Source organism: Phaethon aethereus (genome assembly GCF_964289735.1).
Source record: "Phaethon aethereus genome assembly, chromosome: 5".
Taxonomy (NCBI): domain Eukaryota; kingdom Metazoa; phylum Chordata; class Aves; order Phaethontiformes; family Phaethontidae; genus Phaethon; species Phaethon aethereus.
The window spans coordinates 17,410,898-17,424,333 of NC_138579.1; the positions used below are offsets into that span (position 1 = coordinate 17,410,898).

The following is a 13,436-nucleotide window of genomic DNA, read 5'->3' on the forward strand; positions in this document are numbered from 1 at the left end:
TAAAAGCTTGGGGCCTGATCTGGAATAAAAGAAGTGGCAAAAGAAGAAATCCATCAGTATTGATATTCCCATGTGGTGGCTTGTGAGGGGTTTGTCTTGGCAGTTGCTGGCTAATTCCTGTTTGTGTATCCAGAGGTTATTCAGAGAACCTCTCCATGGTCTCAGCAGAACAAGTTAACTGAGGGCCTAAGCATCTGATCCTGATCTCACCAGCTTTAAAAGGTTTATATACCTCTAAGTTAAGCATGTGCTGAAGTGATCTGCTAGTCTGGTGTCAGGTGCTCAGTACATGAGCCTGGAAGGGCATAGGGAGAGTTTTGTACTGACTAGGCTCTGGGAAGAAGCAGAAAGTGTTTGTGATTGGTGTAGCCAATCTGGAATACATCACAAACACTAGAATAATCTCATTTGAAAGCTTTGCATTAAATCTGTTTACTGTAGTCGAGCTTCCCACAGTTCCCCACCTTCTTTTTGTTTCCTGGTATATTTTCATTTGGGAAAGCTGCAGTGTGAATGTGTTCTCTGTGCTCAACTGAATCGCAATACTGCTACATTTTTTTGGTATTATTATTAAAAAGGAATGCCACAACATCACTAGCTTTTCTCCCTTGCTCCTTTAGATTGCCCTGAATGCATTCCTGTTTAGGTCTTAACCAAAACCTATTTATTTTCTTGTTTCTTATCCTTTCAGCTTCTTCGAATGCAATGACTCAGCAGCTACAGGATGAATTTGACAGTAGCGTGGAGAATGCAGAAGCTTGGATGAAGGCCATCCAAGAGAGACTGAGGATCAATGACAACACCAAGGGACCTCGATCTGCCCTAGAAGCCAGACTGAGAGAGACTGAGGTAAGGGAAAAGTGATGCAGTAGTTCAGAGGTGGCTATCACTGCTGCTGTTGTTACAGCAGTTATGGCTGTGAGCTCTGGAGTTTTCCATTAGGAAACTGTCAGCTGCCCCTGCTTGCTGGAATATTGGTCCTGTGTGGATGGGTTTACATCAGTGTTCTTTCTAATTTTTCCATCTACAAAGTGTTAACAGACATTGTAGGAAAAGAGGATGGCAATTTGATCTCACAGGCTTCCAAGCTTTTCAGATTGATTTGGAAAACTAGCAGCAGGTTTGTCAAGTTGAGATGTTTACACTCTCCTATGAGCATGCTCAAACCTGAAACAATTGAGTCGCTGCTTGCAATTACCAGATAGTGATTTGCAGAAGTCCAACATATAGTATGAGAGAATCAGATTACGTTAGTGTTCCATCTCCTCCAGGACTCCGGCCCTGAGAGAGAAGATTGCAGTGTCCTCATAATGGGCTGTTCTAGAGTAATCCCTTTGTCCTTTACCATAAACTCTGATGATAAGAGGATTTACAGCTCCCCTTTATAATCTGTCTACTGAAAAGGTGAATGTTTTCATTTTTTTCTGGTCTTACTTAATCTCTTGTATCACTCTTCTCACAGAGATCCCGTTGCAGATTGTGCCTGCTCTTTTACTGTGATTTCACATTCATTAACTTCAGATTCATTAGATGTTATCTTGTTCTGGTAATCTCAGAGAATGAAACACTCCTGTTTGTCCCATCTCTACCATTCATGATTAGAGGGAGTGGTGGTATTTCTATGATTAACACTGAAACTATTTTTATACTCATATTACCTTTAATTCCAACTAGTCTGTTCTTTAAATTAAATGGCTAAATCTTTCCCATCATTATTTACCCAAAAGTCTTTCTTTTTGTGTGTCTACTCATGTTTGGACTGCTTCTCCTGAAGTTGAACAACTCCAAAAAAACATTGCAGGCTTACATGGAGGACAAGGTTGTTTACATGATGGTACAGCCGTGTCTTCAGTCTTTTTCCTTAACTGTAGCTCATCGGAGGCTGGATCTTGCCATCTGGAGTGATGGATGATGGCTAGACTTGCATGTCAGTCATGAAAATCTGAAGTATTTCCTCTCGGTCTATAGATTTATTTCTGCCCTTAAATTATTTTCACCCTTTCCTTTTGTCTGGGAAACTGTGATATGTACAGTCTAAAAAAACATGCAAGAAATACAGGAACTTGAGTAAGGAGAGTGGTAGTTTGGCAAAAGGGGTGCATTCATGGCAGAGATATCAAGACGTAAGGTTTAGAGGTTTGTGGTGATTTTATATGGCCTGAACTGAAGCCTGTTGACTTCTGTGGGCTTTGGAGGAGATCTATAACATGCAAAAAATCATGCTAGAAGATTTTTTCAATTCAGACTTTGGAAATTCATCATTGTAAAGAATAACAAGTATCTGTTCTCTCTTCCTGTGTGTACCTTACCTGCCTCCTGCTCCCTCATCCTGCCTTCTTTCTGGGCCTGGCTTCCCTGTCCAGCTCACATGTCCTCATGATGTGCTGGCTGCTTCACCTATTGGCTGTTTTCAAATCCAGTGATCATTTTTCAGTTCCTTTTTTGCATCTGGCTTGCTTTTTTTTTTTTCATGCTTCCTTCCTGTGGTTTATTTTCTGTTAATTTGTTAATGAAAATGCCAGCCAAAGATAGCAATCATTTAAAAAACAGATTTGAAAAAGAAAAATGCCTGTACAGCCACTGCTTTCTCTCCAGCTGTTGTTTGCTTTCACTTGCTGGAAAAATGTCAGGCTTAAAATACAGCGTTACTCTTGATTTTTTTGTTGGGTGATAGCTATGACTTCTGTTTGCTTTCTCTGCCCTACCCTTTGCCCTGCTTTCCTGGATTCTTTTAATCACACTTTTCATAGTAGATGGTTCGTCCAAACACCTGTTTGTACGTCACACGCAGATGTGCCATGTACATGCCAAAAGAACAATCTTTTCCCAGAATGTGTGACTGGAAATCCAAAGGCCTGTGATTTGGTCTCACCTTTGCAATAACTGACGTGATGTTTTTGAACAAATCCCATAGGTCTAATCTTTCCAAAAGTAATTGCTGATTTTGAACCTCTCAGTGTTTTCATTGTAGAAGCCTTTTCCTTCAGACTTGAAAGCCTGCAGTTTGCCAGGAGTTTGTGGAAGAACAGCAAGAAAAGCTAATGTAACGATATCAGAAGTTTGGATAAAGTGATGCTGAAAGCTGACATCCAAATTGGGACATAATTAATCTGTTACATTGTACAGCACTTGTGCTGATTTTCCACCTCTGGGTAGAGGAAGAGAGTCTACTTAAAATTACATGGCTTAGCTTTCAGTTCCTGGCATTCCAATTTGTGCAAGATATACATTTTCACCAATTCGTAACTTAGCAATTTAGGGTCAAAGCAAAATTTGGTAGCAGGCAGAAAATTCCACTAGTTAATTTCTCCTGGCATGTTTTCTGAGCAAACTTTCATTTGCAGTAGGAAGCCTTTTTAATCTGCTTCATGATTTCTTGTAGTAGAGCTTAAAACTGAGATGTTGCAGTGTACTCTGTGGGGTTTGCCTCTATGCTCTTTGGCAGGTGGGGGATAACAACTGGCATGTAGCAACATAGTGCTATAACTTTATAACAGCAGTGGAAACACAGCCAAAGATATCTGATAGAAGATGATCTGGTTTTTACAACTAATTTAAATGTTTTTCAACTGCTATGTGGTTTTCAACTAAATTCAGTCCTTTAGGATGTTTAAGGATAAACAAGTCTGAAGAAAAGTTAATATTTTCCTTTCAGGAGAAGCTTTGCAGCAGGGACTTCATGATTCCTGGGTAAAAACAAAGTTTAAATTTCATCAATTATACTTGCTTTCTTTTCATGCTTTCAGTCTCATTTGTTTTTCTCACAGAAAATACGTGCACTGGAACCAGAAGGCAGCTTGAAAATGGACTCGATTCTTGTGAAGGCAGATGCTGCTCTTCGCAGCATCGATGAGGATAAGAAGCATGAGGTACTATCTAAACTGAAAGACATTAAAGCCTTGTGGGAAGAGACAGCCATATACATTACTCACTGTCACAGGTAAGACAAATGTACTCTTTGCACAAGGCTGCTATTTGGTGTGTTGAGGCAGTTGTCTCATACAGGGCTTCCATAAAGTGCTTCCTGCCTCTCTCTGCTGCCTGGATTGTCGATAGCAATCACTGCTAATCCCAGTCCCATGAGCATGTCAGGGACTGTGTGGGGAGAGAGGGCTGATGGGACCTCAGTGCTCTCTGCCTTTACAGTCCAGCCCACCTCATGGTCTGGAATGATGAGTTTGGCCAGGCACAGGGACCGTGTACAGAATATTTTCTCCCCAAAGCAGCAAGGACCTGGGAAGTGAATCCGGACCCTCTGAAGCCAGAGCATCTTAAAATTGTTGAGAACTTTGTCCTTTGCTTTGAAGGCCTTCTAAGATTGCCAGTCACCACTACTCCCATCATAATTTCATCTAACGCATCTCTCTTGCTCTCCCCAACAGCCGTATTGAGTGGGTCTGGCTGCACTGGAGTGAGTACCTGAAAGCCCAAGATGAGTTTTACGCATGGATTCACAACATGAGGGTGACCTTGGAGCCTGACATTGAGTTGCAGCTTGGCTTAAAGGAGAAGCAGTGGCAGCTGAGCCATGCTCAGGTTCTGCTGAATGATGTCTTAAATCAGTCAGTCCTGCTGGAAAGGCTGCTAGAGGAAGCTGCTTCCTTGTTCAGCAGGATAGGTGACCCCAGCGTTGATGAGGATGTTCAGAAGAAAATGAGGGTGGAATATGAAGGAATCAGGGAAGAAGCTCAGGTACACCTATGAAGAGTGGGAGGTGTTCAGATTTCACCAATATACAGTATTGTTTGCTATCTGCTTCTTGAGTGATGGGGCTTACCTGGTAGGACTGCAAAAAGAAGCAGAGCTGAGGACCCCTGTTCTTTCAGTCAGTGGACTGTTTGCAACAGTCATCACGTCCCGAGATAAGCTGCTAACTGGGATGCTTACACTGTGTTTTATGGTATGTTGTTGTAAAGTAACTGCAAGCTGCTTGCTGCGACCTAGTGAATATTGGTTTAGGCCATCTCCGTATAAAGTTTGAATTGTTCCTCATCTTTCAGGACATTAGTGATCCTTGTGTAACCAGATGCAAAGTACCCATTCCCGGAGCCAGGGAATATTGCATGCATGCTCCCCTGTTGGAGGAAGTAGCATTTGTCCGGATCCAGAGCTGCACTCCCTGCCTGCAGCACTGAGAACCATGGAGGTGGGAGTCAGCTGTGGCCCAACACTGAGCTCAACTAGCCAGTTCCAGTATCTGAAAGATTTTCACTGCACACAGATACTAATTTTTGCCTGATGCTAATCTTCTAGGTTGAACAGTTTTTAGATAGGCTGGTGTGAGACATCCTAGTTCATCTTTCAGTGCCAGTGATTTCCTTTGACCCTATTCCTGGGTAATGATTTCAAATAAGGCTTTATACTTTACACTTTATACTTTTCACTTCTAAAATTCTGGTAAAGACAGGATTGGATCATGTGGCATGGCTGTGGGGCAGACATCTGCATGTGGGCAGAAGAATTCAGCTTCATACTAGTCTAAATCTATAGAAATACTCAAAGGGATATTGAAATATGTAGGCACATCTATCCCTAGCATATAGAGATTAAAATCTAGTCTTTGTCTCACAGTGGCTTCCAGGAATTCCATAGGCTGGAATTACCTGGTGCAAATACAAATAATTTTCATTACATTGTTTCTGCTAGCTGCCTCTGTCATAATGTTGCCTTCTATTTGTTCCCACACCTACACCCCAGTCCAGAACTGGAGCCTGATAGTGATTTATGCTCTCCCTCCCTGGGTGCTGTCGTACAAAGTTAACTTCAGATCACACTGGAAGAAAAACAACACTGGGGTGCTCATGCCATTGCTCTGCTTGCTCTACAAATACCTTTTCTGTTAAAAAAAACCCAAACCACCCTGAGCCTCAAAACAATGAGGAAACCTCCAAGCTGGCACCTTTCATGAGCATGAAATTCAGATATTTTTTAGCCATAAACTACTGCCAATAAGTATCTCCAAAAACCAGCGTATATTTGGAAATTCTGTAACTGCAGCTGCCACAGAGAGGCTGTAGAGACCAACAGACTTGAGCCTCAATACTGATTATTTGTGTTTCAAGGTAGATATCTTCATTACAAGGCAGCTGGCTTTACAAATAAGGAGGTTCCTGGGAATTCAGGTGTTGTCTATCTAGATTGCCATTTAAAATTCTCATTTACTCCCTTTTAACCAAGATTTGTCTTTGGTTTTGAAGCAGGAGACAGTCATTAGGTATTTTAATAAGGCAGTTCTTTCAAACAAGTCATTTGAATACTCAAAGCCAGAATGTGACCTCTCTGAGACTGGTTTTACATAGTGTAATTTCTTTAACTGACTTGGACACATGCTGGTGTAAATGAGATCAGGAAGTAGCTCATAGTACTTAGACAAAATAAGTCTTTATATCTCCAGCCAACTGAGACACTAGAAAAAGCTTTTCTTTGGCATTGGTTACAAATACCACATTTCATAGAAGGATGGAGTGAGAGAATCCAGCTAAGAAATTCTTCTTTCAGGAGGTATGGAACAAAGAAGGGAGTTGGGAAGCCTTGGATTTTGCAACTGAAGTAAATGCAGTGTTCATTAGCTAATGCCAAGGTTACAGGCACCTTGGGAATTCTGTTGGAAAGTATAACAGTATTTAGAGAAACCCTGCCACCTCTTCCAAAAGGAGGGAGGAATGAATGAAAGAGACGCAGGAGTTGTAAGGGGATTGCTCTGGCCCCTCACATGATGAGAGGCCAGGCTAAATGTGACTTGCAGTTGTCAGCTGAATGCCTGAGCTGCCTCCCAGAGGAGGCTTGCTGGTGTTTGTAGATTACACTTGTGTTTGAAGAGCATTTTTAGATACCGTGCAGTTGTCCAGCTCTTTCAGAAGGCAAGCTCTTGGACAGTGTTTCTAAAATGGTTTGCCTGTCTCTGGTACGAGCAATTGGTGGGCTTTTTTTTTTCTTTCTTAGTGCTAATATGTGTCCTTATCATTCCCAAATTTTAAAAAGCACATAATTTTCTTTTAATTACATTGACAGGTATGTTTTTAGATGTGGCAGCCATTTCCTACGTGCTCGCCTAGTAAAATAACAATATGCAGAGGTATATGGTTGTGGGTTTTAGCATAAATGATGACTGAAGATGGTAACAAAACTTACGATATACAGTTTGTTGATCTGTAGTCAAATGTATCAAATATGTCTAAGCACATCAAATTAATTTCAGTCCATGTTGTCTCTGTTAACTGAAACACAGATATTTCTAATTCCAACGCTCACATACCATAGAGCTAAGACTAAAAGCACCAGGAAGGGCTACAGAAGCTTGCTGTACTTTATTTCAGATCCCACAGAGGGATTTAAATCTGGAACTTTGTTTATGTGCTCTAGATCACCTTCCAGAGGAGACTCGTTTGCCTTTGCTGACTGTGAAGGGAGCTTAGGGGAGGAGAGGTTTCCTATGCCTCTGTCCACCCTCCTTGAGTACCCAGGGCTGGGCATATCCTGCCCAGACACATCTTTGTCTGCAGCCCATGGCAAACCCATTCTTCTCCTGTTGGTCCTCTCACTCTTTCCAGGGCCATGTCCTTGCTTAATGTCTCCTCACGTCAACCACATGCATGTGGAGATTGAGTTTAACACTGTCCTGCCCCTTGAACAGCTAACAGAAGCAAGTGATACCATATTTTCCATCATTAGAAAGTTTCCCTGCCTAACCTCTTGGGGGAGGGGGGTGTCTTGGCCAGCTCTTTGTAAGACTTTTGTTTGACAGCTAGCACAGTCTGTCCAGATGCATGGCATCTCTTCCTTGACCTCATGGGCCAGCAGGAGTATGCAAACTGTGCGCTCCTTTGTTTTTGCTGAATAGCCTGGCCAGGGGTGGGTCATTCAACTTCCTTTATAACCCTCTATATATTAGCGTAAGACTTTTGAGTTTAATAATAGCTCCACTTTGTTACTCTGACTTGCTCGCTTTGGAGCTTGTCAGTGCAACAAGTTAGCCTAATTCCCTGGAATCAATAAGCTTGGGCTGACTTGTTTCACTTCCATATTTGGCCCATTTACACCACTATAAGATTGCATTCTTCAAGTCCCTAACTTGAGGTCAAAGTGAGAATCATATAACCTCTGCAGATTTGAGAATCAAGGCAAGGGGATTTAGCAAAGAAGTGAGGTGCTCTGCTGGATACATCTTGGCCACAGAAGTCTGCAGTTAGAATTCAGCTTTTTGGTCTCCTCCAAACCCATGCTTGCACAGGTGGTGCTGTTAAAGGTCCTGCCCCAGTAAGTAGGCAGCATTTCATCCTCCATGGGAAGCAGCTGGCCCTTAGCTGTCCCTCTTTTATCCCAAAGCAAGTAAACTGACTTTTGCACAAGTCAGCAGAGACTGCAGTGGTGGTGTGGAAGACAGACTGGTGTGGTGCCACCTGGAGGGTGGTGGCTTTGTACTGCACCGTGGGCATAAGCTGTCCCAAAGGTGAAGGGCGAAGTGCCAGCGGGACCACCACCCAACAGCACACGGAAGATCCCCTGGTGACTGATGCTCATGCCACCCTCTGCTGGCCTGGCTGGAGAAAGGCTGACAGGACTGAGATGGCCCACTGCCACCTCAGGCAGGTTGACGGGTGTGAGGACATGCCCAGAGCTTCACAGAGACAAGGGAAACGCAGAGGGGACTTTGAAACTCTGCCGACCATTGCATCTATCACCTTACTCTCTGTGGAGGGCAGCTGGGATGAAGCTCTGCTCAGAGGCATGGGGTGTGTCCCATATTACGCAAAATGAAACTCAGCCCGTTGCCTGTGACAGCAAAGCCTTTCAAGGGTGCTGCAAGCACTAAATGGATTGTACAAGGAACAATTCATTTCTAATGTAGCTATAGTGTACCTCAATTGCTCTCCATGCCAACTGGTGAAGAGCACGAAAAAATCAGTCTGATTTCATAGGAAATAATACTTAGGTGGGATATTATACCGGTGAAACAACACATTCCTTGTGATTTGTGTGAAGTTTCCTTTAGCAAGGCCTAAACTTCAGCCAACAAAGATAGTCTGAGCAAGTGTGACTCTGCCTTGTTGTGATGAGTGCCAGACTGGATCAGCAGGGAGCAACTGAATGGTCTGTGATAGCCCCACAGGATAGTTTGTGATCTGCTAATTGAATAAGTGTGAACGTTCCTCGTCTACATGATTGAAGGTGATGGTCACTTTCCATACAGCCTGCTTAAATAATGAACACTTTAAAACAATTTGCATGCCCCTAGCACAGTCTCTCTTATTCTCATTTTGAGAGATAGGCAAAATCAATCTGTTTTGTACTTATCTTTATTTTTAACCAGCATGGGGAACATAACAGCTTGTCTCCCAAAGACTTCTGTCTCTTCTTTTTCTAATGAGAGAATAGGAAGTTTTGGAAAGGAGAGGCTAGAAAGTGACCTGAGAGGACCTTGCAGTTTGTCTCCTTGGAGAGTAGCCATTGACAGCCTAAAGCATGACCCAGATGGGGACAAGCCTTTATGTACTTTTGTGTTCTGTTTCTTGAGGTGAACTGGACTTCACCTCTACCTCACCAGTGGAGGCCAAGTGCTGTCGAGGCTCACAGAAAGGGACTCTTGTTTATACATTCTGGGTTACAGTGGAAACGAAAAAGAGCCAGATAAGCACTCTTCTCACAGCTTCTGATGTCTCTTGTTACAGAGCAGAGTGAAACTGCTTGAAAAGATAACCAGGGAACATGAACGGTACAGCGCTAACGTCAACCAGTTTCAATCGTGGCTGAATGCTGTGACAGAAAGATTAAACTGCTGCATTGGAGAAGCAACCAAGTCTTCGGCAGAGGACAAGTTAAAGGCATTGAAGGTCCTTAAACTATATAATTCTAACAAGGAGCTAGGATTGTTCATTCTTCATGCCTGTATATATTTCTCAAACCATACAAGGATGTACTTGAGAAAAGAATTACACAAACAGAATAGGTGGTGACTGTAACATGGGCTAGGAGAGAAGAGTTGTATCAGGTCCTGAAGCTTGTTAGCATGTACGGTTCTCCCAACTGTAGTATGAGTCACAGACTGGTCTATTTTATTTTTTTAAAGCCTGATCTCCTACAGTTATGTGACTCTTTGAGAACCTTGCCCTTTAAACTTGTTTAAATGAATGATACTTGGTAAGCATGATCCAAATAGAGCCTGAAGGCTCACAGATTTTGAGAGTTTAGAGCTGGTGATAAAAATACCAGTTTTGAGGACAGTGTCCAATATTTTGGTGCTTAAACTGTTTAGCTTTAAATATCTCAGAGATATGACTGTTAGTATTTCTTCGTGCCTGCAGTTCCTGTTTTCTTTGTCAGGGACCCCAGGTGACAAGCATTTATGAAAATCAAGCCAATATTTTCAGAATCATGGCAGTTAGCATTACTCAGAAGGCAGTCAAATGACCAACTGTGGCTTCTGGTCACTTGAAAAAAGATGTGCTTTGAAATAAGAAGTGAAGAACAAAATCTGTACAACCAGGAAAAGTGATCTTTTTTTCTTACTGCTTCCAGCTTTTTCCCCAACTTCCCATTCCTGCAGCTAATCTTTATTTAACTTCTTTCTGCAGGAAATTGCCAAAAACATTAGGAGCGGTGGAAAGAAATGGAAGCACCTTGAAAATCAATGTGCAGAGGTGATTCAGAATACCTCCCCGCTCGGAGCTGAGAGAATGAAGGATGAACTTGAAGAACTAAGAAAAGCTTTGGAGAAGTTGAAACTGCTGGGTAGTGAGGAGGAGGAGCAATTGCTCAAGATCCAACAGTCAGAAAGTGCCTATGAGTCCCAAGCCAGACAATTAGAAGCAGACATCCAGGAGCTGAGAAAAGATCTACAAAGACTAGAAAATGACTTGGACCCTGGGGAAGGGGAAAAGACTGAAGATGAGTTTGTAACTCTGTGGAGAAAATGCAATGTAAGTTGTTACCCTTTGTATGCCTAAAACAAGTGGGATCAAGTGCAGTCATAGATTGAACATACATCGTCACACCCGACAGGTACCTGTCCCACTGGTTAAAGGTGATAAGGAAAGAGTATGAGTGTGTATGAAACAGACTGAGGAAAATGTGAATAGCAACAATGGAATCAAGTAGTCTAACCTTTATCTCACTCTGCACAGAGGGAGCAGGGTTGGAAGATGTGTTGGAGCTTGTGTCTTGAGTTCAAAGAGACCATATGCAAAAAGAGCACAATACAGAATAAACGACACAATTTGTTCTACTTAAAAAGAAGCAGGAAAATAATGCCTCACTGTATATACAAATACATACATACATACACACACACACACAAACTATTTCTGTATTACAGCTTTCATCTGTGTAAGGTGGGTACCTGTATTCCTTTACTGGCAGAGTCATCTTTATTCCTAAGAAGTACCAACTTTGTAGCGATCCAGTATTTATACCAAAATCAATCTGTTGCAAAAGTGGATGCAAAACATTTGTCACACAAAAACAGATAAGAATCTTTACCACTCATTTCCTCTTGAGGGCTGGTTTTGCATTTATTATCTGTTCTCAAAGTGCCTTTCATTGCTATCTGTATGTCTAGAACTCAGCGGGACTAGCTGGGAAAAGTATATGCAAAAATGATCCACAAAATACAGACTGGCTCAATCCAGCTACATTTGCATGGTTTTTATTGATTTTGTTTCCCTATGTCACTCTAGAATTAACATTCTATGTGAGTCTTTGAGAAAGATCTGTTCATGCAAACATAGTTAAGACTGCTCAAAAAATGTATCTCATCTTATATACCTCAATCAGTGAACTGAAACTTAGCCTGTTTGTGATTCACTGGGTTCAAATGGGGAACCCTGCAGATCAGATGCAGAGGCTAGGCAGTGTGAGGAGAGAGAGCCTGCAGGAACCGAACTGTTCCTGAGAATGTTTTCTGCCTTAACAAAGCCCATATTCCTTACAACCAGGAAAAAAGGCAGCAGAAAGGGGACTTATGAATAAGAGAGACAGCCTTCTCTCTTCATTTCATATGCCAGATGCTACATAAGGTGTGATCTGTTCATTATTTTTATGATTAAGGCAACGAGAGCAGCTCTGGCTGCAGAAGAATCCAAGGTTGAGAGGCTGAAGGCTCAGCTTAAGGAACTGCTACGGTTTTCCCAAGATGTGCAGCCACACGCTGAGAGTGTTGTCTCTGCAATACAGCAGTATCAAAGGTAGTGGGAAGTCTGATTATGCTGGGGGGTGGGGGGTATCTTCTCTCTGACATGGAAGGGATTGACAAGGGCCTAAGAAAAAAGTGATATACTGTCCAGTTGTAGATGACAGGTAGAAAAGAAAGGCTTTTGCTAATTACATATGCCTCCACATTTCAGTAAATCTGTAATTTTAGCCATTTCCTAGGAGCTGTAGGCTGCTGGTCATTTTCAGGCAATGATCTTGCATCATTAATGTTGTGCATGGTTTGAAGAAAATTAGATTGTTGGCAGCTAATTTGATCTTCTTAGCATTTTATAATAATAATTTAGTATTTTGCTTGCCTTTCATGACAGCAACTAGAAAATCAGGACAGGAGCTGTAATAGTAAACGGTTCAGAAGAATTATGGCCCTCCCTTGTTGAGTTTGTTGTGGTGACTCATCAGCCTTAGCAATTACTTGGCAGAGTTTATTCCCCTTCTCCTGGCAGCATGTATGCATGATTCCTGTTTTCAACTCGCCTTGGGTTGGAAACTCTGAAAGTTTAGCCTCTCCCCAGACTTCAGTGTTTCCGTTTCCAGGCTGCCTGGAATCAGGAAGTAAAGAAGCTGCAGCAAATATTTCAAACTAGAAGAAAGGATCTTTTTTTTAAGGAAAAAGAAAGGTCAGTTTTTCTTACTGTATCCAAGCTTATCTTCCTCTGTCCAGTGCACAGTATGCTGTCCTCCTGGAAGGTTTATAGGTCATTATGGGAAAGGATTTCAGTTTAAAAACTAACAAACGATGTCGAAAGAGAAGCAGAGAGGGCAGGGGACTTGCCTCTGAGTAGAAAATGGCAGCTGCTCTTTTGCCAGCTTCTCTCCAAAGCTTCTTTGCAAAGCCTGGCAGCTTCACGCTGAGCCTGGCAGGGGCAGCAGAGCAAATGGCAAAGGACATGTAATGTCAGAACTTTCTATTTGTGGAGCTTTTGGCCTCTGCAAGCTTGCCTTTGTTTAGCTCCTTAACGTCCCAGTGACACAGGTAAGATTATTGCTTCTGTTTTTATAGAAAGACAGTATTAACCTTGGTTGGCATTGCTGGTGCCTGCCTGTTTTGCGAATTTGCAGGATGCTGTTCCCATATGAACGTACAGTTTGGGCTGCATTCCTATCAAATAGGATTCTGCAAACTGGGAGGTCAGGAAAGCTGAGAATAACAGGAGGCAGCTGCTTGGGGTGTGTCACTGTGAGGCCTCCTTACTCAGCTGTATTTTGGATAAGCTGTTGTAAGAGAAGCC

The 13,436-nt window shown here is 42.3% G+C and overlaps 1 protein-coding gene across 1 annotated transcript in view; it reads left to right on the forward strand.

Annotated features, from left to right (window-relative positions):
* Positions 1 to 691: 691 nt before the first annotated feature.
* SYNE3 (spectrin repeat containing nuclear envelope family member 3) overlaps positions 692 to 13,436 on the forward strand; it is a gene marked incomplete at its 3' end in the record, with an annotated part of 35,468 nt that continues 22,723 nt past the window's right edge. The window contains exons 1-6 of the mRNA XM_082000082.1: positions 692 to 849; positions 3,768 to 3,940; positions 4,383 to 4,692; positions 9,669 to 9,830; positions 10,572 to 10,916; positions 12,043 to 12,179. Coding sequence (XP_081856208.1) covers positions 706 to 849; positions 3,768 to 3,940; positions 4,383 to 4,692; positions 9,669 to 9,830; positions 10,572 to 10,916; positions 12,043 to 12,179 — 1,271 coding nt within the window. The 5' untranslated portion in view covers positions 692 to 705. The remainder of the gene's footprint in view (positions 850 to 3,767; positions 3,941 to 4,382; positions 4,693 to 9,668; positions 9,831 to 10,571; positions 10,917 to 12,042; positions 12,180 to 13,436) is intronic.